This window comes from Hyaena hyaena, unplaced genomic scaffold (genome assembly GCF_003009895.1).
Source record: "Hyaena hyaena isolate Hyena2069 unplaced genomic scaffold, ASM300989v1 scaffold_932, whole genome shotgun sequence".
Lineage (NCBI taxonomy): Eukaryota > Metazoa > Chordata > Mammalia > Carnivora > Hyaenidae > Hyaena > Hyaena hyaena.
In genome coordinates this window covers 520,061-545,333 of record NW_024081563.1, presented here as the reverse complement: position 1 = coordinate 545,333, position 25,273 = coordinate 520,061, and the positions used below count along the sequence as shown (strand labels likewise).

Sequence of the window (25,273 nt, the reverse complement as noted above, 5' to 3'; positions counted from 1 at the left end):
AGCTCTGTGGATAGTTGCAGCTTGTCAGGTGGTGGGCTTCACTACAGTTGCTGGGCTGAAGCCTGTTCTTTTGTTGGAAGACTCCCACATAGCATCTTTTGGAGGCCCTTTTCTAGGGACTTTCAGTTTCCTCAGAGAAGACTACTTTACTCTCTTGTATGCTCCTGACTTCGGTGTCCTGGAAGTAAGGGAGTGGGAAAGGATTGGGGTCCCACTGTTTTAGGATGCTTGTAACCCTGTTTCACCCCACCCTTCATTGTGCCTGGTATCCCCAGGCCCAGAGCCTCTTAATTTCAATTTCTCCAAAGAATTAACCCCCATCTGCAGGGATAGGGCTGGAGGGGGTTTCCCTCACTAGATGGGGCCAGGGAGGGGCAAGAGGGTCTGTTAATAGACTTCCAATATTCTCCCTGTTTTGAATTCCACACCTCATCCTGTCTTCTGCAGTCATAGTTCTTCCGAATCCTAAGCATTTCTGGGGTTCTCTGGGTGGAATAGTTTACTTCTGGTCAGCATCCCAGACCCTGTGTGTTTCTACCTTTTTTAGTTCTTTTCCTTTTTAAAAAATTATTTATTTTTGAGAGAGAGAGAGCATGATCAGGGGAGGGGTGGGGGGGCGCAGGGGGGACAGAGGATCCAAAGTGGGCTCTGCACTGACAGCAGCGAGCCTGATGCGGGGCTTGAACTCCCGAACCATGAGATCATGACCTGAGCCGAAGTTGGATGCTCAAGTGACTGAGACACCCAGGCGCCCCTACCTTTTTTATTTCTTTACTCATATTTCAGTTGAATTTGGGGAAGTGTCAGAGATAAATAAGTTTATTCAACTCATTATGTTTAACAGGAAGTTCCTCTTCTTATTGCAGCTAACTCCTATTCATCTTCTGTGACTCATTTAGGTAAGACCTCCTCCGGAAAGCTTATCTTAATGTCTCTAGGCTGGATGAGGAGGCCCCCCTCTGTTCCCCTGCAGTGTCCTTTTCTTGCCTCCAACACAGCCCTGATCAAACTGTTCACTGAAAGTGTCCATTTCCCAACTCTCCCTACAGATCGAGAGCTCCTGGTGGTCTGGGGCTGTGACTTAGTCATGCCTGCACCCCCAGTTCCCAGGGTCTGGTCCACAGAGGCACAGAGCAAATACATGGTGATGGAATGAATGAATAAATGAATGACTACCAGAATGAATCAGACCCAGCCAGAGGGACAATCTAGAAAGGGAAATAAGCTGAAGACAATTGTTCCTATACAAGGCCAGTTCCCTAAGAGATGTAAGTTCCCTAAAAGCTAGATGTGCAAGGATGCCCACTGCAGCATGATTTAAAACCGTGGACAAATAGGCCCGGCTTCCATGCCCTGCATTCAGAGAATGGTTGAGTACATTATGGGATATCAGTTGCCATTAAAAATAATGCTTATGAAGAATATGCAATTACATAGGGAGACACTCAAATGAAAAAAAAAAGGCAAGAAAACATCTTATGTGCTGTTTCATTTCAACTATATGAAAAGAATGAAAAGAACAAGGGAAATACACCAAATGTTTGCATGCAGTGGCTGCCTTTGTTGTGCTGTAATTATGGGTAATGTTTTCCTCCTCTACTTTTCCAAGTTTTTCTACATTTTCTAAGGGAAGAATGCATTAAATGTCTAATTTTTAAAAAGCTCCTGAGACGTGAAGGTCAATGTCCTGAGAGTGCCATGAACAAAATACTGTGGGGGGCGGGGGACCTAAGAGTTTGTGTGCAGAACCTGCAGTGCTTGGTGGGAAGGCTCCATTCTTCACTGTCCAGAGACCTTGAAGACCCAGGCCCATGAATACCACTCTCTCTCACTACAAAAGCAGGACCTAGCTCAGGAAGCCAAAGGAGGAAGATCTTGGAGTCTAGTTTATTACAAATACCAATACCATAGGCCATACTGGGAAACAGAGGGCCCTACACTGGGCCCCAAACTTTAGAAGCCCCTATCCATGAGATAAAGTGTCTGAGAGGCCAAGGGAATGGGACCATCAGGATCTTTGGCCTTCTCTCTTCTTTTTTTTCTATTTTTTTAAATGTTTATTTATTTTTGAGAGGCAGAGGGAGACAGAGCATGAGCAGGGGAGGGATAGAGAGAGAGGGAAACACAGAATCGGAAGCAGGCTCCAGGCTCTGAGCTGTCAGCACAGAGCCTGACGTGGGGCTCGAACCCACAAACTGTGAGATCATGACCTGAGCTGAAGTCGGAAGCTTCACCGACTGAGCCACCCAGGCACCCCTGGCCTCTCTCTTCTAGAGGTCCAGGTACCCAGGACCCTGGCCTTTCCTGCCTATATCTCTTGAGCTTATTTGCAAGAATTGTGTGGTTTTGCTATACAGGTCCACCTGCTAGACCCAACAGATGGCCAAGGGGAATTTGGAAGTAGGGAGGGCTTTGACGTGACCTGCAGTGTCCATACATATCTCAAGGTTCTGTCTGAACCACAGGTTCATACAGAATGGGGGAGGGTCAAGGGTGTCAACTGGTATCTTGCCTGGACCCTACAAAAGTAGAGCCAGGCAAGTCCATAGATACCAAAGCCTCGGGGTTTATAGAAAGTTCTAACACTGAGAGGTGGACAGACCTGGGTTCAAATTCATTTATTTGCTGTGCGACCATGGATGAGTCCATTCCCTTCTCTGAACCTCAGTTTTCTCAACTATAAAATACATATAATAATTCCAACTTCACAGAGTTGTGGTGAGGCTTTCTGGGGACAGAATGGCCTAGTAGTTATGAGCACAGGCTTTGGGGCAGACAGGCCTAGGTTTCAATTGCAGCTCTGCCCCTTCTGACTATGTGATTTGCATCTCTGAGGCTCAGTTTGCTCATCAGTATGATATAGGTAATAATAGCATCAACCCGATAAAGATGTTGGAAGGATTATGGTTGTAAGGAATATGTAATAAAATTGGAACATGCTTAAGTGAGGAAAGGCTACTTAATAATAGTTGTGCAAAGGGGCGCCTTGGTGGCTTAGTCGGTAAAGCGTCCGACTTTCGCTTAGGTCATGATCTCACAGTTCGTGGGTTCGAGCCCCGCGTCGGGCTCTGTGCTGACTGCCAGCTCTGAGCCTGGAGCCTCTTTCAGAGTCTGTGACTCCCTCTCTCTGACCCTCCCCTGCTCACGCTGTCTCTCTCTCTCTCTCTCTCCTAGAAATAAAAATATTTTTAAAAAAATAATAGTTCTGCAAATATCGGCTATGGTGGAGTTGATGAGGCCTTCTGTACTCCCAATCCCCCTGCCCAGCTTTATTTTTCTCCACAGCACTTACATGACATATTCATATCTTCTTGTTTCTTTTAAGCCCCTGCCCCCTCCAGCATACAAACACTAGAATATCAGCTCCAAAAGGCAGAGATTTTGTCTGTTTTGTTCACTGTTTCTAAGTGCCTAGAACACTGTGAGGTACATAGAAGATGTTCTTCTACTGTTAGGTAGATATCTGCTACTTAGGGGTAAAAAGGCATTCTTGGCTAATATAATAGCCAGAATACAGGCATGGGGGCACAAAGAAGTCCACTTTGCATAGGGAACCCTAGACAGTTGAGTGCCACTTGAGTACTGGTCAGGAAGGGAAGAAAGCAGCTAGAAAGATGAATGGAGCTACAGCCCGACCAAAAGGAGCATGCAAGAGCATTCCCAGACCATAAGTGGTATAAAGACTTACTTGTGATGGCCAGGGGACGGAAAGGCACTCAGGGGAGAGGCAAAGATACGTCCCAAGTTTGAGAGCCACCTAAATCATGACACTGTGACAATTGAAAGAAAATCTTTTGAAAGATAATTCAGCTGGAGAAGACGACTCCCTCCGAAGGCACCCATCTGAACCAAGAATCAGACTAAGAAATGACAAACAGGCAGGTAGAGAAGCCAGGAGGATGAGATGATGGTGATGTGCAAGAAAATCTTATAAAGATTAATGTAAAAGAACAACCAGATGAACCACGAGACAAATCAGAAAGTTTGTTGGATAATGAAACCACTTTCAGCAATAGAGCCACACCACGTCGAAGGTCAAGATAGTGGCATGGATGCAAAATGAAGGCCATGGTAATTTTGGTTGCTGGTTATCCCTTTGCTGGTGATTACTCTTCCCACGGTCCTTGATTACCACTATTCACTGAACAAGTTCTGGGACGATAAGGATGATGATGATCATCATGAAGATTGCTGTACACTTCAAAGGAAATATTTTGCTCTTAACCTTTTGAATTTCTTTTCCGGGAAATTACGAAGCAAGTTCCACTTCACATTTTTATTTTCAAGAGAAGACAGGCAGAGACTACAACAAAGAGTCTTGAACAGCAGGCAACAGTGTATTGTCCTGTAATTTCTGGGGAGCTCTTGGGGAGCTCAGCCCCAGGAGTGATAAGGTTAAATGCTACCTCCCCCAACTTCATGCTCCTTTCTGTCAAGCAGGCTTTATTTTGGTCCTTAGCATATTCCGACTTCCAATAATCCAAAAAGAATAAAGTGACTATTGATCAAGCACCTACAATGGTTCGGGGCTTGTGTTATATTCTCAACAGCTGGGCAAGATAGTGATTATTCTTCCCGTCGTATAGATGTGAAAACTCAGGCTCAGGGTAGCAATGAGATTTGCCTAGAGTTATGCAGTTAATAAGCAGGGGAGCTGAGATTCAAGTCTGGGTTTGTCTGACTCTGAGACCAAAGCTTTTAACTGCTACAGCTGTGGGTTCCTTCTGCCATGCCAGAGCTAAGCGGCACTTCATCTCCCATACCAGCCTGTGAACTTGGCCTCTCTCCCTCACCTGGCTCCAGTCTCCCCTCCACACAGTGCAGCCCAACACCCCAAACACACACACACCACAAGCACTCAGGGAGTACTTGTGGAAGAAATAATCATTCAAGGTCAGAGCGAGAGCAAAAAGAGAAGGGAAGGTGGGATTCGGCACAGGTTTGCAACCCGGATCAGCTCAGCATTATGACGAACGAATGAACGAAAGAGAAAAGGAAAATGGAACTGGCTCTCCTTTCCTGCCCCCCTCTGCTGGAGGCAGAGGGATGGAGGTTCAGCCATGATGGGAAGGAGAGTGGGTGGAAGGGGGCACAGCTAGAGCAGCTTGCTGTTGTAGAAGCCTCAGCTCAGCCTCAAAGCCCCTCCCGTGCACCAGAAGGCCCATCTCTGGCCCACCTGCTCCCACAGCCTAAGCAAAGGATGAGGACCCTGGGCTGCACCCTAGGAACCCACCCAATGCTACCAAAGCACAGCTCACAGCAGTCTCAGGTCATAGTGAGGGTACCAAGAGAAGTACCAAGGGGCTGGCCTGGGTCGGGGGTGTTGGGGGTGGGGAGCGCAGTCCAGACTGAGGCCATGGCAGAGCAGGAGTCAGAACCCAGGTCTCCAGTTCGGCTGAGGGCTCTCGACTGCATCAGAGGTTGAGGAAAACCCTCATGAATGTGCATGCAGCCAGAGGTAACACATGCCTAAACGAGGCCCTCCACGGTTAGATATTGGTGGGGGGGGGGGGGTCCTAATAATTTCCAGTCTTAGTGCAGAGTGAGAAAGCAAAACAACCATTTTAAAAGTAGCTTTAGCTTCAGTTTGGACCTCAGGAGCATCAATGTTTATCTCCTCTCTCTCTCCCAGGACCCCACTAAAATGAATGTGAAAAATAAAATAAAATAAGGTAGGAAATCATAACAGTGAAGAGGATGGAAGAGAGTGAGATCAATGGATGAGAAATTTCAACAAATTTCTGGAAGCAAAAAAAAAAAAAAAAAAAACCAAAGAAGAGTGTGCACAGTTGAAGGAGAGCCGGGCATACCACTCAGGGGGTTGCAGCCAGGGGTGGGAACCAATCAGGCCAGCAGAGACCCAGTGAGACTCCAGACTTGTAGATGGTAGGTATGAGGAAAGGGTAGGAATGCTCAAGATCTGAAGACAGGGGGATAAACCTAGGGTAAGTACATGAAATCCTCCCCCGCCACCCTAACCTCCCAAACCTAGAATACAAGCTGCCTGGCATTCACCCCGAGGCAAAATATCAGAGAGCTCAGGGCTAAAGGAATTAAACTATCTGGGATGAATTAGGGCACCCAAGTGGCATGTTGGTGTCCCGGGAATAAAGCGCTTTTCATCCTGGCATTTAGGGGGCACCCATTATAATAGCCAGCTCCCCCAAAGGTTCACCTGAAAGAAAGCCAGCAAGTGGACAAGACAGCGTAGATATATAGACATCCCTATCAGACTTTCTACTTACTAACTCATTCATAAACTACAAAAGAGAAAGTATGAGAAAAAAGATCAGCAGCCCAGGGGATCGATCTCAGAAGTTCAACATCCAACTAACAGACATTCTAGAAAGAGGAAACAGAGAAAAGGAAGGGGAGGAGACTACCAAAGAAATTATGTAACAACAGACAAAATGCATCACATTGAAAGGGCTCATCGAATACTGGGTCCAGGGACTGGAAAACAGTGCTGGTTACATAGGTGTGTTTGGCTTATAAAAATTGACTGAGCTATTCACTTGTGATGTGAGCACTTTTCTGTATGCATATTATGTTTCGGTGTGAAGTTTAAAAACATCCTTCTTCTAGAACTCTCCAAGTGGATTGTCCCCAGAAGAAGCACTGTGATTATCCTACAGGTGCAAGGAACTCCACAAAACAGTAACTAAATAAGCAAGGAAGCAAACAAACAGGGTAGAAAGAAAGTCCGGGTCCCACATATAAAACAAAGTTATAAGTGGCATGATTTTGAACAATGTTGTGGAGCAGAAGAAAGGAAAATTCATTTGATCTGGATGCTAGGAACATCTTCCTGGAAGTACAGAGGTTGTGACAGTGGACCCTGGGAACTGAGATGCAATTATAGTACAGTATTTGGTCCTGCAGTGAATAATATTGACATAATCATGATCACATAAACATAGTGTATTGGTGGCCAGCTTTAAAAAACGTTTTTTTAATGTTTATTTTTGAGAGAGAGACAGAGACAGAGAGACAGAGCACAAGTGGGGGAGGGGCAGAGAGAGAGAGGGAGACACAGAATCCGAAGCAGGCTCCAGGCTCTGAGCTGTCAGCACAGAGCCCGATGCGGGGCTCGAACCCACAAACTGTGAGATCACGACCTGAGCTGAAGTTAGCTGCTTAACCAACTGAGTTACCCCGGCCCCCCAATGCGGTCGGCTTTCAAAAATCGATTTGTCTTGATACAACACTGAAGACCTAATTATTGTCACAGAACAGAATATAAATGCAATCAACCTTGCTGAGCATGGAGCACACAAACCAGGAGCTGCAAGAGCGGAGGAGAGATGGAAGGAACGATGAGGCCCTAATACCTACGTCTTACTAACCGAGTGGTCAAGAGACACTGCGGAGGGGCCCCTGCGTGACTCAGTCGGTTAAGTGTCCAACTTCGGCTCAGGTCATGATATCATGGTTTGATTCATGAGTTCGAGCCCCACGTTGGGCTCTCTGCTCTCCCGCTCTCTCTGCTTCTCTCTCTCTCTCTCTCAAAAATAAACATAACAAAAAGAGAGAGATACTGTGGAAAAATGGATGGAATAAGAAACCATAGTTTAAAATAATACTTGATAAAAGTTACAAATTTGAGAAGGGGAGAGAAAGAGTTGGGTGCTGTAAATAAGCTAAATCCTCACTTGTCATAGTAGAGAGAAGTCAGGGGATAGTGTTCAAAGTTGATAAATGAAGAAACGATGCATGCTATTTAGAGATATGAAGTCACCGCCAGAAAACCTAAATGGTAAAAGCAGTCACCTCTGGGGGCTGGGGAGGCAGGAATGGGGAGACATTGAGTTTTTACTATACGTGTCTTTGTGTACCACTTGCCTTTTTAAAATTATGCATATGTACTGCTTTAATTTAAAAAAAAGTCTCTCCTCTTTCTCTGGACCTCGGTTGCACCGTGGTACATACAAAAGAGGGAGTTTGATGATTCCATGTGGTGTGAGTTCGTATTTTCCGTGCTTCCTTTATTTTCTTTTCTTTTTAATTTTTTTAAAGTTTATTTATTGATTTTGAGAGAGAGAGAGAGAGACTGAGCAGAGGAGGGGCAGAGAGAGAGGGGGCCAGAGGATCTGAAAGGCTCCCTGCCAACAGCAGAGAGCTCAATGCGGGGCTCAAGCTCATGACCCTTGAGATCATGACCTGAGATGAAGTCGGATCCTTGACCACTGAGCCACCCAGGTGCCCCTCCATGCTTCTTTTTAGAGCAGGAACAAGACAGGCCAGTGAAGGGCTGCCTCCCCCTAACTAATGCCTCAACTCCTCATGGTACCACAGTCATCTACGCAGATGCCTTCTCAGCTGCCCCAGCCTGCACCGCCCTCTGGTCCAACATTGCCTGTCCAGCCTCTCCAGCCCTCCATTCATTCAACTATTTACACCCATTAGTTATTTATACCTGCCTGAGTCACAAAGGATTTGAGGTGGTTTACTCCAATAACACAGATAAAGAAAGAATAAAAATTGAACTAGAAAATGAGAGCTCAGAAAAAGAGATCAACAGAGATGCTAAAGCTGTACTTCAAATTAACTGGCGGCTGAGGAAGAAAGCGAGATACAATGAGCCATGACAGCCTCATATTAGGAAGGAGGAAATACACCCATTTTCAGGGGAAGCAAATCTTTGCCGAGCACTGAATTCTTCAAATCACTGTCTATGGGAGATTTCACGCAGGAGGAGATGACTGGTTTGGTTTGGTTTGGTTTGGTTTTTGAAACTTTAAATTGTCCATTCAGGATGAGCTATTCAGCTATTTGGATGAGTTATTTCCCAAGAAAACTAAAGAATCTCAGGTACTACTGTAATTATGCAGTGAGGTATGTGCTATGGCACAATCTTGGATTATTTCATTGGTTTTCTTCCCCTGTGAATGATTATTAAGCACCTACAAGTATCAGGGAATGCCATTCAAATGTTCTTGGTTAACCCTGAGATATGGGGATTGTCATCCCATTTTCCAGGCAAGGAAACTGAAGACAAGGAGGTAAATGACATAAGCTGAGGTCATCCAGTCGGTTGGGGCACAGCCTAGATTCAAACTTAGGTCTGTCTGACGGTAGCTACACTTGTCGTGAGCAGAGCATAATGTATACACTTGTGGAGTCACTATGTTGTACACCTGAAACTAATGTAACATTGTGTGTCCATTATACTCAGGACAAAACAAAACAAAAACAAACTTAAGTCTGTCTGTCTCCAACGCTCATTCTCTGTGCATCATACCATGGGGCCTCATAACAAAGGCATCCAGGCTGGAGACACTCTCCCCAAGGCAATGGGCACATAAGTGATGACAGACACAAGTCTGCCCTTTTCCACGAAAACAGAAAAAGAGGGGATAATAGAACTGCTTCTCAGGCCAAAAACTGCCTGTAAGCTGCCTCAGTTACACTAAATTAGGACTCCTAGGGCGGAAAGCCGCAGAAAAAAAGGTGGGCCTGGGTGAAGAAAGGGAAATCTGGGTCTACTCTCCAGCTATGAATCTAGGAGATCTGATTTCTGATGGGCTGAACCAGACAGAGCGGAGGGTCTGTCTGCTAGCAAAGCAAGAAATCCTTTATTTAGGTGATGCATCCTCTTCACAGCTTCCTCCCCAGCATGTCTCCAAGTCTCCTGGAGCTGGTTTTCTCATCTGCATGACCCAAAGATAATGATCCCTGCAATCTTCACAGGCTTTCAAGACATAAAATAGCACATTTAAGGAACAGTGCTTTGAACACTGGCATTAACATGAGAGTGGCTTTTTTTTTTTTTAAATTCAGTGCTTATTTATTTTTGAGAGAGAGAGAGAGAGAGAGGCAGGCAGACAGACAGAGTGTAAGCAGGGGAGTGTAAGAGGGACAGAGAGAGAGGGAGACAAAGAAACCAAAGCAGGCTCCAGGCTCTGACTGTCAGTACAGAGCCTGACGTGGGGCTCAAACCCACAAACCACAAGATCACTACCTGAGCCAGTCAGACGCTTAACTGAGTGAGCCACCCAGGCGCCCCTAGAGTGACTTTTCTCATCAGAGCTCTTCTGCTCATACATTGAGCAGCCTCATGCAAGCCCCTTCTCTCTGGACCTCAGTCTTATCATCTGTAAAATGAACAGCTTGAGCTGGATGATTTTTAAGGAGCCCTCTAGCTTGAAGTTTCTTGGCTTTTAGGCTGGTATTATTAAAATCCTACTCATCATGAATGGCTGCCGCTCCTCTCTGTCCCCACAGTAGGCTGCATGCCTCTCTGTCACAGCACTTGTCAATGTGTTGTCACATTTCTCTTCCAACAGAGTATCTCTACTTCCCACTGCCCAAGCTCAGGCCTTCTCATCTCTCATCTAGACTGTCACACTGGCCTCCTCACTGGATGCTCTCCAATTTGTCTTCCAAACTGCCCACTAGTGGGATCTCTCCAAAACAGGGCTCTCAACACATCTCCCCATTCTCTACAATGAGGACCTCTTTCCCCGACCTAAAACCTGATCTTGGCTCCCAATTCCCAACAGAATAAAGCTCCTTATCCCTGCTAGTCAAGTGTCCTCTGATCTGGACTGGCTGACTCTTCAGACTCTTCTCCAGACCCTTCCTGCCTCACTGTTTGTGCTCTGGTTTGTACTGACCTAATAAAAGTGCTCTGCCCCCCAACACACCCTGCTCGTTCCATACCTCTGTTCACTCATGCTGTCCCCTCTGCCTTAGTTGCCCTTTTGCTCTCCATTTCCACCAAGCCACACACCGTCCTGCTTCAACTAGCTAACTCCTACTCATCCTCCAGGCCTCCATTCAGGCATCACCTCCTCCAGGAAGCTCTCTCCGACAGTCTAGGTAGATGTCCCTCCTTTGGACACCCACAGCCCCGTGTCTCTGCTCCGGCACAGCACACAGGAAACCGCATCACATTCATCTTCTCTGCCCAACTATGAATGCCCTGAAGCCAGGAACTGTATAACATAAATCACAGAACTCCCTGCCTGCAGCAGTACAAGGAATGGCACATCCTAGGCACACGATATTCACTGGACTGACCTCTCTTTCAGAAGTGTGGTGAGCTCCCACGTGACTTTTCCCTCTGGCCCCTCCACAGCACAGAGTTTTGCAAAGTTATTAATAATAACAATGCCTAGGGGCGCCTGGGTGGCTCAGTCAGTTAAGTGTCCGACTTCGGCTCAGGTCATGCTCTCACAGTTCTTGAGTTCGAGCCCCGCATCGGGCTCTGTGCTGACAGCTCAGAGCCTGGAGCCTGCCTCGGATTCTGTGTCTCCCTCTCTCTTCCTGGCCCACCCCCGCTTGTGCTCACTCTCTCTCTCTCAAAAATAAACACTAAAAAATTGAAAAATAATAATAACAGCAATGCTTATCACCAACTAAACATACACTGTTGAAACTGTCATCTTATTCAATTTTCTACAACAATCATGAGAAGATAGGTTATTTATGAACTTTAAGTGAACTTTAAGTGCCTCCCAGTTTTATAAGGGACGTTTAGGGAAGGAAAGCATGTAGGCACTTTTAATCACAGATATGATGACAATAATTCTAAAGTGGTTACATAGAGGAAAATATTGGTTTTATTTAAGCAAATGCAGCATCCTGGAGTCCAGTAGGATATCACAAGGCCCACACATGCAGTCATATTACCCCTTTAAAAGAGTATAAAAATCACATAACTAAAAAGACAGGCATTGATACTGGGGAAGTGGCACATATCGGGTGATAATTGTGATTAAATTGTGGTAAAATAAAAACAAACTTTCCTTCTTAAAATGTTAGAGGAATCATCCTGATATCACAGCCCACGTAGCTCTGGCTTGTTATCTTTGTTTTGAAAAGGATGTGATGTGTGGATCTTGGCTGACTTGTCTTGTTTGCTACACTCCACCTCTAGGGGGCAGGGCAACTCCACAGATTATTTTCCATCCTTGTCGCTCAGCTTTCCATCCTGACCAGAACCTTGACCGGTGTATCAGGCAGACAGGAAAGTTTCTGATATATTGGCGTTGGGGGGGGGGGGGGGGGNCGCAACATGAATCTGAATCTTATATATCAGAAAGTACAGTTTTATCCTCATTTGTCACTTGAGAAAACCAAGGCTCTGAAAGTTAAATGACTTGCCTCGAGTCATAGAGAGTCCCCCTTTCATGGCACTGTGCATTCTGTGAATACGGAGGCTCCAAAGAGTCTCAGCTCTTAGGTGCTTGAGAATAGGCTTCCCCACGTAAATGCTTTCAACGTGGATGCTTGGAGAGAAACCAAATAACTTCCACGAGAAAGTTAGAGTAACTAGCAAATTACCTTGCCCTAAATGAGTTACCTCAAAAGTAGAAATAAGTCATTTATTTATCATTCTCCCCCATGACCTGTGTTTATCATTCTGCCATGGAATACAGCCAGGGAGTGAGCCAAAGGGGCTGTGTCTTATTCTGACTCTGAGACATCACACCTGGCCTGGGGTCTGAGCCCCAATAAAGACTTGATGGATAAATAAGTGGCTTTCCACTAAGCTGGGCAGGCTGCACACGGGTCCTGTTCATGTCTCTTTGCTCCTTTCAGAACAGAAGATCTCACACTAAGGGTCAAGACCATGCTATGATATGGCCATGGCGTGGGAGGGAGAGGTAATGAAGAATAGACAGCCCTAAATGTCTCCAAAGTTTCCTCTGATTCTGCTACCCTGACATCCTACCAACCGGAAGACTGGTAAGTGTGAAAAGCACAGAGTAGAGGCCAAACAACTCCTGGGAGCATGAGGAGAAAGTGATGCAGAAGCCAACAGAATTCTAAAGTGGAGTCATCTCTCTCTACGGGGTGGAGGGGCCTGGAATGAAGAAAAACTTAGGCACCTCCAGCCATTAGTGCACCGAGGCTTAATCTGGCATTTATTCATCTATTCAACCTTTACTGAGCAGCTACTACGTGCTGTGCTGTGTGCTTCCAAGCTGCTGCTCCTTCACTCATGCCCAGAGCACCTACCATAAGGACCAACACAACATGTTCTCCATACATGTCACTTAAAGGTCAATCTGAAGGGGCTCTCAATCTAGTAGAGAGGATACAAGATGTAAACAAATAACCATAAAGGTATAAAAAGAGGGAGGGGCACCTGGGTGGCTCAGTCAGTTAAGCGACCAACCCTTGACTTTGGTTCAGGTCATGACCTCACGGTTCATGGGTTCGAGCCCCACATCGGGCTCTGTGCTGATGGCACAGAGCCTGCCTGGGATTCTGTCTCCCTCTCTCTGCCTCTCCCCTGCTTGCTTCCTATCTCTCTCTCTAAAGAAGAAAGGAAGGAAGGAAGGAAGGAAGGAAGGAAGGAAGGAAGGAAGGAAGGAAGGAAGGAAGGGAGGAAGGAAGGAGAAAGAAAAGGAAAGGAAAGAAACTTAAAAAGAGAGAAAGTGCTCATTTCAAGGGCCAGGGATAGACCAGCAAACAGACATGGGAGAGGTGACAGCGCAGCTCAGCCTGGGAACTATATGGAGCAGCCCAGGAGAAGGTACCAGCAAAGACCCCAAGGCTATCAGAAGGCTGACTGGGCTAATGCTGGGGTGCACAGGCCCTTCTGGCTGGGACACAGTCTGTGGGAAGGGGACTGTCAAAAGATGAGAGGAGAAAGGGAAGCCAGGTGCAGATCCTAAGAGGACCATGCATGGCAGAGGGGAGGGTCTGAACGTTCTCCGGCAGGCCAAAGACACAGCGAAATCACTGGAGCCCTGCAGAAAGCTTGACCAGGCTGCAAGTCATCAGAGGCTTGACGGAGCAAGAGTGGAAGAGGCGGCTGTTAGAGAAGACTATGGCAAGACTCCAGGAGGCAGTCAGACCCTGACCGGAGCAGTGGTCTTGGGAGCTCTGCTGGGGGAAGCTCAGAGCCATGCCTTGAGTGTCTTTAACGTCTTTGCACCTTGCCTGCGGGAGGCAGTGGTGTACCACAGTCACAGCCGACAGTTCTGGGCCCCATGCAGTTGTGTAATTTCAGGCAGGTCACTGTACCTCTCTGATCCTCGTTTCCCTGTCTGAAAAATGAAGAGAATACTAACACCCACCTGGAAGGGACTCTGCAAATGAGATAACAGGCAGTACTACCTGGTGGGTAAGAACGCTGTAGATGGACTCTGGAGCCAGGCCACCTGGGCTCCTGCTAGCTCCTTCTCAGTTCTGCTGCTTATTCATTGAGTGACCTTGGGTAAATTAACCAACCTTCCCGGGCCTCAGTTGCCTCATCTGTAAAATGGATTTAATAACAATATCTACATCAAAGAATTCATGTGAAGACTGAATGAATTAACACATGGAAAGCGCTCAGAACAAATAGTGCTTGGCACACGGTAAATGCAGTAAAAAAAAAAAAAAAAGAATGTTAGCTATTATTACATAAAGCCACATAGGGTGGTGCCTGGCACACAGAAGGCCGAGACTCACTCAGCACATGTGTGGCCTCTTCTCCATGCTCCAGACCTTTACTACGCTCTCAGCAAATTCAGAGGTCAGGGTAGGCAGGGGTGGGTGAGATGAAAGAGTAGCAGAGGGCAAGCCTCAGACCAGTCTTCCTCCCACCCAGGCCCCCATCACACCCCAGGAGACACCCACTCTCTTCAAAGCCCTCCAGCAGGGTCCCCGACCAGTGGCCTGCTCTGCCCTGATCCTTCCTTCCTCCAAAAACCTCCACACCCCACCACCATTGCCACTTGTTTTGTCCAGAGCACTGTCACAATGGTGGGTTGAGTCTGGAGCCCTGCAGCTCCGGCCAGGAGGAGGGGGCTCTGCAAGCGCAGAGAGCATGGTGTTGGCTCAGCCTGGCGGCCCCTCCTGCTCTGTGCACACAGCCAAGAAATGTTTGTGCATGACAACAACCCCATTCTTGTCCCAGATCTAGACGGAGAAGCAAGACTCCTCTAATTCTCATTCAACTCAACATTATCATTTCCTCCCACACAAGTATAATGCTCCCAACACAGTGGGGGGAAAATAAATGGCTTACCCTCCTGGGAAGAAGGAGAACCCCCCCTGGGAAAAGCACCCGAGACCCCAAAGGAGACAGACTTCCCCGGGGGCCCTCCCTTGGGCTCACTCTCTCCCCCTCCTCCCTCCCAGTGCCCTCAGCCCCTGCAGGGAGCGCACTGACACAGCCCAGCAGCCAAGCAGCAGACCACACATTGCCCTGGCTGTCAAGAACAGCAGGCTGAGTGCTCTGGCTGCTGTCTCCCAATGTGAGCCAGCTTGCAGGGGTGGGCGAGCGTGTGTGGTGGGGGCAGCAGTGGATGGAGAGTTACCACCAAACCCGCTTCAGCCCACCACCGCCTACAGCAGAGCCAGAGCCGGGCCCATGCACAAAGCACGGGAAATACAGCTCTCTTCAGTGTGGAGCAACTCAGCAGTGGCCCCCCAGCACCACAGTAAATCATTCCAGGCGCCAGAACTGCAAGGGGGGGCCAGGCCAAGATCAACAACGAAAACAGAGCTCTTCTCTAAGCATCTGAGGGTGGGGGGACTATTGTGGGGGAAAAAAACACCTGACCACCGGTGGAGACCAGCAGCTACAAACAAACAAACAGACAAGCAAAGCCGTCACATACAGAAGACCAGTGACCAGAAGGAGGTTGAGCCTCATCTCGCTCTCTGCTGCACTAAGAAGGCCACACCCAGAGCACAGCACAAGGCATACTGGCATCCGGGAAACCGTCCAGATGAGACAGTGCGGGAGGATGTGGGAATCCTGGGGGTATGACATGGGTGGGGGTGGCCATGACAGCGGCTAGCAACCGCAGCAGAGGGAAAGTTCACAGGATGAAGAGTTTGTCTTAGGGGTAATGTGACCCCTGGTGTGTCGCTTCACTTCTCTGAGCCCCTCGGATTCTTCGGCTGTAAAATGTGGACTGTGGTGCTGGATGTGCAGGGTGTAGGGAGGAGTAAATAAGTCCCTGGGCGCAAGGGGCCCTCAACAAGCGGCAGCTGGGGCCCAGACCCCTCTCTCCTCTCTTCCTCCACCAGAGGGAGTGTGGGGACCAGGAACGCCTAGCCTGTACCCACTCTACTGATCCTCCCCCAGTGCTGCAGCCTCTGCTGCTAAACTCCCACCCTGCCTGCCCTGGCTGCCAGCGGCAGCCTTCTCACCCACTCCTTACAAACCCAGAACAGGCCTTGCAGGGGAGTCTCTCCAGCAGCTGTGGTGGCAGCAATGGCTACTGCATCAACAGGCCCTCTGGATGCTTGGCGGCGAGGGAGAGCGGAAAGGAGGGAGACACAGCCTTCTCCCCCCCACCCCCACCCCTTGACTCCGCCACCCATCCCAGAGTCAGCTCCTCTTTCTCCAATCCTTTCGATACTTAAGGCTCGCCTGGCCTCTCGGAGTTTGTGACCTGGCCAGACCCTGAAGCCAAGAGGCTCCTGTGGGTTGGAAAGCTCTAGTGGAAAAATGACAGGTCTCAGACACAGGTGCACTTGGGTTCTAGTCCCAGCTCCATTAGGAACTAGCAGCGTAACCTTGGGCAAAATCCTTTCATCTTGGGGCCTCAGTTTCCCCATCTCTAAAATGGAGTTGCAAATGCTTACTGCACAGGGCCTGTGGTGAAGCCCAAAAGAAGCAATAATGGATGTGCAAATACTTAATATGTGGACAGGGGAAATTCAAAGTACTACCTAAACCCCCTTATTAATCCAGTAGGAAACGTGAGGCAAAGAAATCCGACGAGCAGCCTGGAGGGTGCACAAAAGAGGGACAGACTGAGAGGCAGGCCTGTGCGGATGGCAGAAGCACAGAGCTCAAGAGCAAATGGGCTTCCAGCCAGCCAAGAGATTCACGTCTGCAGGATGGAGAATCTGAGGGTAATGGAATCCTGGTATCTGGGAAGACCCAGGTCACTTCAGTAGACTTTACACCCATTTCAGGAATGGTGCTTTCTCCAGCTCTTCCCAACACCCACCGGGCCCCTGCTGGACATGTCCAGCCAGCTCCCACCCCCACCTCTTGAGTCAGTCCTCTGCATCACCAGGCAGCCAGGTTGGAAAGTTCTCCCTGATTTACCCCCAAATTTCCCACTGCTCCTGGTTCTGCTCCCTGGAGCCACACATAATGAGCCTGCTTCCTCGGTCACAGGCCTGACCACTCTAGAAAAGTCTTCCACAGCCAGGCTCAAGGACCACAGCAGGCTCCAATCTCCTGTTCCCACCCCACCGTGGCCCTCTCCGGAAACAGCTCTGCTTGGTTGATCTGGACCTTTCCCCCAGGGTGGGGCCCCAAGCTGCACATGGTCAGTCCACTGGGAGTGGGCTCCCAGCAACCATGCCTGGACAGGAGAACCCATCTCCCTTGCCCTGGGACTACTCTGGGGCAGTCCACACCGAAACTCAGCCGAGGGTGCACTGCAGTGGAGCCCAGCCAAGGCCTCGAGCTGCAGCTGCTGCTCCTGGGGCCCAGCCATCTCAACCCAGCACCCCAGCCTGCTGCCTCACCACGGGGGAGTTGCAGAGAGCTGTCTCCCGGCAGATTTCCTGAGGCAGAAGGCTTCCCCACCCCCAGCCCAGCCTCCAAGAGACACTCCACTGGTTGTGGCACATGGTAGGACCAGCTGAGCAGTGAGAGGAGGGGGAAGGCTGTCCATTCGCTACAGGACTTCAGACTTGCTCTGTAGTGTGGCTGGATTAGTCACAGAACCATCAAATCTAAGCCGGGGGGTCTTAAAGAGCATTCGAGGCAGATCAGGTATGGGGGGAACTGATGGCTTGAGAGAGGAAGGGACTCAGTCAAGGTCACAAAGTCAATCTGCAGCACAGCTAGAAGGGGAACCTGGGTGTCCTGACTCCCAGTTCAGTTCAGTGCTGTTCTTTCCAATACAGCAAAAGAGAAATCAGGGGGCCTTTAAGGCAGCTCTGTGAGCCTGCGTGCCCTTGACTCTCTTAGCCTGACATTTATCCTAACCAGCTCACAGTAGTATCTGCATGGAAGAAGTGGACCCAGCCCATGTCCCACCAACCCAAGGTGTCCCAAATAGGCAGACACAAGGACCCCAGCACAGAAACTGGCACTGATCCAACAAGAGGGAAAATCTGTAGACTTCCTTCCTGGGAGCTCTTTAATTGGGTGGAGAGGGGGTGGTCTTTGAGGAACTAGCCAAGGGCCTGGCCTCCATCTTTGCTCCCCTGGCCAGGATGTGCTGCAGTTCCCCTCAGAGGGATGTCTCAGCCTCCAGCAGCCATTCTGGTCCCCACCTGCCTCTCTGGGAAAGGATGGAGCTGAGGCCGCCAGAGGGGCCAAGATCAGGCCTGCACTCAGGACCTGCAGAGGAGACCCAAAGGTGGGGGGGCGGGCGGGGGGAGGACAGGGGCTTTCTTTCCCTTGGGGCTCTGAGGTGACACCATCGCAGATAATAAAAATCCCAAGAAGCACGTCCAAAATAAAGCAATAAATGAAAAGCCATCCTCTGGCAAGGGTACAGCTAGGGGTGAAGAAGTGGAGGGGTGATGACTGCTGTAGGCCCTCACTGGCCACGGTTTTGAGAAAGAGGAGACACCTGCACTCATCTGGCCAAGCCAGGCTGGGGTGGCCAGAGAAGGGATGTCCGCTGCTTGAGCAGGACCCAGCTTCTCCTGACAGGCTGGGACGGGAGAGGAGGACATGGAATCAGGCACTGGCTTCTTACTTTATCAGCCTGACAAGTTGGAGAGGGAACTGGAGGCGAAGAGCTGGGGTGAAGGTGGGGAGAGGGGTACAAACACACGTTCCTTACTTTCTCTGGAGGGTTGTGGCCGGGCTGGTGCTGGTACTGGTGCTGTGGCCGCCGCCCGCCCCGGGGCTGGAGCTCCTGGATGCGCCACGGCTCAGCTGGCCCCGCTCCCGTGGTGCCCGGGGCCCCACGCCCACCGCCGCCGAATAGCCGGCTTCCTTCTCGCGGCCCGGGTGCGCTGGCCCGGTCTCCCGCCCGCCACGCTCGCGACCCAGGGCTGGGTTCTCATGGTGCAGGTGGCACTGGGCCACGTCGCGCTCGCGGGCTGGGTAGCCGGTAGTGTCCTGGAGCGGATAGGCGGCGTCCCGCTCCTTGTCCCGATACACTGCCTCCCGGTTCTGGTAGGCGCCGTCTCGGTTCGGGTAGCCCACGTCCCGGGCCGCCTGGTGGAACTGGCTCTCCCGCAGCTCGCGGTGGTGGAACTGGGTCTCGCGCAGGTTCTGGTACTGGCTCTCGCGGCCGGGGCTATCCCGCGCGCCGTGGGGGTCCCGGTGCAGCTCCCCGCGGTGCAGCTGGCTCTCCTCCCTCAGGTCGCGGTTCTCCTGGGTGAGCTGGTCCAGCTGGCCCTCCAGTTCTTCAATGCGCCGCCGCTGGGTCTCCAGCAGCTGCTGCTGGCTCTCAATGATGTTGTTCAGCTCCAGCAGGTACTCCACCGCCCGGTTGGGGCTCTCGGATCCCGGACCGCCCGGGGGCCCCGACCCCGCCTCCATCCTGGCGGCCCAGGGGCAGGGGAAGGGGCAGGAGAGCCCGGTCCCCGCTCGCTCACGGCGCCACCCTCCCCCGGGCCCAGCCGGGGGAGGGGGCCGGCGGGACGCGAGGGCGCGCACCGGGCTCGAGGGCCCGGGGGCCCGGGGGGGCCCGGGAGACAGCTCTGGGGCCGGCGGCACGGGGAGCAGGAGCTGAGGCTACCGCTGCCGCCGCCGCCGCCACCGCCACCGCCACGGCTCAGGAGGACGCGGCCCACGGCGCTCCGCCCGCTGCGGAGTCACTGCGCAGCGCGGCCGCGCGGGACCGCCCCGGCCGCTGGCCCGCCCCCCGCCCCTGCCCCCACCTCGCGCGCCCGGCCCGCCCCCGCGCGCCCCACCTGCAGCCGCCACCCGCGCCAGAAGCCTGACCCGCCCCGAGACGCCCGAGACTCCCGCGCCAGGCCGGGGCCAGCCCCATCGCAGGCTTCCAGAGAGCTCTCCCACCGGTCCCAGGGTCTTCACCTAAAGAAGGTCTTCAGCCTAACGAAGCCCTCCATCCCAGTCCGTCCCAATGTCCCTCGTGTCCTCTCCGCCCGAGATCCGCATCTACGATGTCCCAGGAAACCCCGTCGCAGGCAGCCTCCAGGTCCAGGCATCCCATGGACTCCCCATCCCCTGGGTCTGCCAGTCCCAAGTGTCAGATTCCCCGCCCCATCCAACGCCTGGACCTCTTATCTCAGGCGACCTCCGTCCAGTCCACTGCCCGGGTAGTCCTTGGATCTCTCATTCTAGCCGGTCCGCGGACCATTCCTCCATCCCAGCCAGCCCCCGTGTTCCTCCAGCCCAGGCAGTCCACAGCTCCCTTTTCCCAGGCAGCCCCTGCAACATCACTCCCCTATGCCCACACACAACATCACAGTCATCCCCCGACTCCAGCCAGTTCCTAAACTCTCCATCCAAGTCAGCACCCAAATCCCCAGTCCCAGTCAACCCCAGGATCCCAAAGGTTAGCCAGTGTCTGGGTCCTCCAACCAAGGCAGTCTCGGGAGCCCATCCCAACAAGCTCTGGGACTTCCCATGGCAGCCAGTCTTAGGATCAAAGCTCCATCCATTCATCCATTCGACTCTCACTTTCTGTCCTCCTTTGGAGATGCTCTTCTCCATTCTGTCCATCATCTTCATCCAATGAAACTGTACCCATCCTTCAAGACTTAAATGCCCCCTTCCTGAAGCCAACCTTGATTTCCCTAGCGAGAAGTGCTTGCTCTCTCTCCTCTGGACCTCCCATTGCACTTCTCTATACTTCTTTTGTGGCACTTGTGGGACAAGTGGAACCCTACTTTATAGTGCACTGGTTTATGTTCTTATTATAGCGCATTAGTTTGTGTTCTTGTTTTATGTCCTCTGCCAGGCTGAGCTCCCTAAAGCCAGAAACATGTCTTCATTCATCTTTGTGAGCAGGCTGAGGTAGAGGAGAAAGCACACGTTTTGCAATCAGACAAAACCAGATTTAAATTCCATCTTCTCCTCTCTGAACTTCCATTTCCCTATCAATAACACCTGCCTCACAGAAGTAGTCTTGGGAAAAAGCAGGTAAAAACACTTGGCACAGAAGACACAACCTGGGGGGCGCCTGGGTGGCTCAGTCGGTTAAGCGTCCGACTTCGACTCAGGTCATGATCTCACAGTTGGTGGGTTCGAGCCCCTCGTCGGGCTCTGTGCTGACAGCTAGCTCAGAGCCTGGAGCCTGCTTCAGATTCTGTGTCTCCCTCTCTCTCTACCCCTCCCTGCTCTCTCTCTCTCTCTCTCTCTCTCTCTCAGAAATAAATAGAAAACATTTTAAAAATTAAAAAAAAAAAAAGAAGACACAACCCGGGGAATAGGAGAAAATATTTGCAAATGATATATCTGATAAGAGTTTTGTATTCATAATATGCAAAGAACTCCAGCCCCCTCTCCACTGTTGTTACAGCCCAACAACAAAACAACCCAATTTTTTTTGAATGGGCAAAGAATTTGAAGAGACATTTCTCCAGAGAAGTTGTACAAATGACCAGTAAGCTCATGAAAAGATGCTCAGCATCATTAGCCACCAGCAAAATGCAGATCAAAAAACAAAATGAGCTTTCTGAGCTACCCACAAGGTATTGTTCTGGGTTTCTGTCATAACCTAAAGGGAAACTTTCACGATTTCCAGAGCCCTTGGGGCCCTGCAGATGAAGGAGGGGGCTGTCCTGAAATTCCTTGCAGCAAGAACCCTCTTAGGTGGTGCCAACTTTGACTTCCAACCTTGACTTCCAAGTGAAACAGTGCATGTACAAAAGGAAAAGTTAAGGCATCTACATCTTAAATCTGAAGAGAACCTAAGAGAAGCTTCTGTTGGTGGCCGTTGAAAATCCAGCTGATGTCAGTGTCATACCCTCCAGGAATACTGGCCAGCAAGCTGTGCTGAAGTTTTCTGCTGCCGCTGGGGCCACTCCTATTGCTGGCCACTTCACTCCTAGAAGCTTCACTAAACAGATCAAGGCAGCCTCCCAGGAGCCATGACTACTGGTCGGTCCTAAGCTGACCACCAGCCTGTCACAGAGGTTTCTTATGTTAACCTGCCTACCATTGCTCTGTGTTACACAGACTCTTCTCTGTGCCATGTGGACATTGCCATCCCATGCAACAGCAAAGGAGCACCTCAGTGGGTCTAATATGGTGGATGCTGGACCAGAAGGTTCTTTGTGTGCGCGCATGGTATCATCTCCCGTGAGCACCCATGGGAGATCATGCCTGATCTCTATTCATGCAGAGATCCTCAAAACATTGAAAAGGAAGAGCAGGCCACTGCTGAAAAGGCTGTGTCTAAAAAGGAATTTCAAGGTGAATTTACCGCTCCAGCTCCTGAGTTTACTGTTACTCAACCCAAGGTCACAGACTGGTCTGAAGGTGTGCATATGCCTTTAGCGCCTTTCCAGTACTTCCCTATTGAAGACTGGAGTGCTCAGCCCACCACTGAAGACTGGTCCGAAGCTCCCACTGAATGGATAGGAATAACCGCTGGGCGGTCTTAAACTGTTCTTCCACAGGCTCTTAAACAAAAAAATGGAAATAAGGTTGTTGAAAAATAAACATCAGCTTCTTTACACACACACACACACACACACACACACACACACACCACTTCACACCCACTGTGGTAGGTAAAATAAAAAGGACAGACCGGAGCAAGCATGTGGAGAAACTGGACCCCATTCACTGCTGGTTGGGATGTAAAATGGTGTGGTCACTTTGGAAAACAGTTTGAAATTTTCTCAAAATGGTAAACATAGAGTTACCATATGACCCAGGAATTTTACTTCTAGGTATATACCCAAAAGAAATGAAAACATATGTCCACACAAAAACTTTCACATGAACATTCATAGCAGCATTATTCATAATAGCCAAAACGTAGAAACAATCAAATGTTCGTCTGCTGATGAATGGGCAAACAAAATAGGGTGTATCCACACAATGGAGTATTATTAAGCCATAAAAAGGAATAAAGTACTGACCCATGCTAAAACGTGGATGAACCTTAAAAACATTATGGTACATGAGACACAAAATGCTACATATTGTGATTTCACTTTTATAAAATTCCAGAATAGGCAAATTCATACAGACAAAAAGCACAGTGATGGTTGCCAGGCATGTGCTGGGGAAAGAGGAGTGACTGATAAAAGGTATGGGAGTGACTGATAAAAGGTATGGGAGGGAGAATGAAAATTTCTAAAATTAGATTGCGGTGATGGTTGCACAGCTCTGTTAATTAAAAATCACTGAACTGTACGTTTTTAAAGGCAGAATTTTATGATATGTGATTTTTATCTCAATAAAGCTAGTTTAAAAAAAACAGGGGCGCCTGGATGGCTCAGTCGGTTGGGCGTCCAACTTCGGCTCAGGTCACGATCTCACGGTTCGTGGGTTTGAGCCCATGTCGGGCTCTGTGTTCTTAGCTAGCTCAGAGCCTGGAGCCTGCTTCAGATTCTGTGCCTCCCTCTCTCTCTGACCCTCCCCTGCTCATGCTCTCTCTCTCTCTCTCTCTCTCAGAAATGAAAAAAACATTAAAAAATGTTTTTAAATAATATAAATAAATAAATAAAACCAAATACCTTGCACAAAGTATAGCACAGAACAGCAGCCACAGTTATAATAACTAACACATCTATGGAGCTTACTATGTGCCGGGCACTCTGCTAAGCATTTTACATGTATGAGCTCACTTATTCCTCATGACAATCCAATGAGGTTGGCAGTGCTATTAGCCACATGTTATAGGTAAGGAAACCCAGAGGTTGAATTGGCTTGCCCAGAAGGATAGCCCAGATGCTCAGATGTTTCCTTCTCACTTCTTTGTATCTTTCCTCAGTACTTTATATATAAAAAAGGTGCCCCATAAGTGTTAAATTAACACATTCATCAAATACTTCTATTTATCCAGTAATCACTTACAGAATATTTATTATGTTCTAGGCAATACCTGCATTGTCATCTTTATTCTTGCTTCTCTCCTCCAGATTCCCTGTAGGGTATGGGGCACATGGGTACAAATGTTCATTCACAAAATACTTATTGCATGTCTGCTATGTGTCAAGCACTGTTCTAGATGCTGAGGATATAGCAATGAACAAAATAGACAACAATCCCTAACCTCATGGAGCTGACATTCTGGTGGGGCAGACAGAGAGATAATAAGCAAATAGAATATAAAGAGCATGTTGGATGGTGTACTAGATTGAATAGTATCCCCCCAAAACTTGAGGTCCACCTTGTGAATGTGATCTTATTTGGAAATAAAAGTCTTTGCAGATGTAATCAAGTTAAGGCGAGATCATGCTCTTTTAGCGTGGGTCCTAACCAATGACTGGTATCCTTATAAGAAGAGGGAAATTTGGACATAGACACACACACAAACACACACACACACACACACACACACACACGCGAGAAGAATGACACGTGAAGAAAGAGCCAGAGATTGGAATCAACAAGCCAAGGAATGCCAAGGATTGCCAGCAACCACGAGAAGTAGGAAAGAACAAGGAGGGATTCTTCCCTAGAGACTTCAGAGAGAGCATGGCCCTGGCAACACCTTGACTTTGGACTTCTAGCCCCCAGAACTGTGAGAGATTAAATTTCCATGGTTTTAAGTCACCCAGTTTGTGATAGTTTTTTACAGCAGTTCCAGGAGACTAACATAGATGGTGATAGATGCTCTGGAGAAAGACAACATGGGAAAGGATGACAGAGAGCCCTGGGTGAATCAGCCTGTGCCCCCAGGGAGCTTCCTGTCTAGTCAGAGAACTACGACCCTAAATCACAAACAGGACCAACAAGACCATATGTAAAGCGCCAGAGTGGAGGCACCAGGCCTGGGGTGCTAGGAGGTCTTTATGGATGAGCTTAGGATTTTGACAGGTGAAAATGGTAGAGCAGAGAAATACCTGTTGAAGGGAACCACGTGTGGCGGGAGGAAAGGAGCAGTCAGTAAAACAGTGTGTATTTAGGGAACCACACACAATTTGGTTGAAGAGGGCACAAGAGATGCGTGCATGAGCTCGTGTGTGTGTGTGTGTGTGTGTGTGTGTGTGTTTGCGCGTGCGTGCGTGTTGTAAGGGATAGGAGGCAGTGGGAAGACATGGCTTGATTTAGCTTGGAGAAGTCTCCATTGCCAAGCTGAAGCATCTGGACCTTTTCTTATAGGCAATGAAAAGTCATGGTACATTTTTGAGCAAGAGAGCAACATGGTAGGCAGGGAGGGGGTCCACATGGATATTATATGTACCAAATATTACACACTACAAGGTGAGTCTTGTATTGGTCCGTTGTTATTTAGCAAAGACTGCA

At 49.4% G+C, this 25,273-nt stretch overlaps 1 protein-coding gene and 1 pseudogene across 1 annotated transcript in view; one reads left to right on the top strand and one right to left on the bottom strand.

The window, feature by feature from the left end:
- The window catches only part of IQSEC2 (IQ motif and Sec7 domain ArfGEF 2), a 77,738-nt gene extending 58,285 nt beyond the window's left edge, over positions 1-19,453 (bottom strand). Inside the window, exon 1 of the mRNA XM_039220999.1 lies at positions 18,714-19,453. Coding sequence (XP_039076930.1) covers positions 18,714-19,420 — 707 coding nt within the window. The 5' untranslated portion in view covers positions 19,421-19,453. The remainder of the gene's footprint in view (positions 1-18,713) is intronic.
- Positions 19,454-19,967: 514 nt separating this feature from the next.
- Positions 19,968-22,455, top strand: LOC120222970 (annotated as a pseudogene).
- The last annotated feature ends 2,818 nt before the right edge of the window (positions 22,456-25,273 follow it).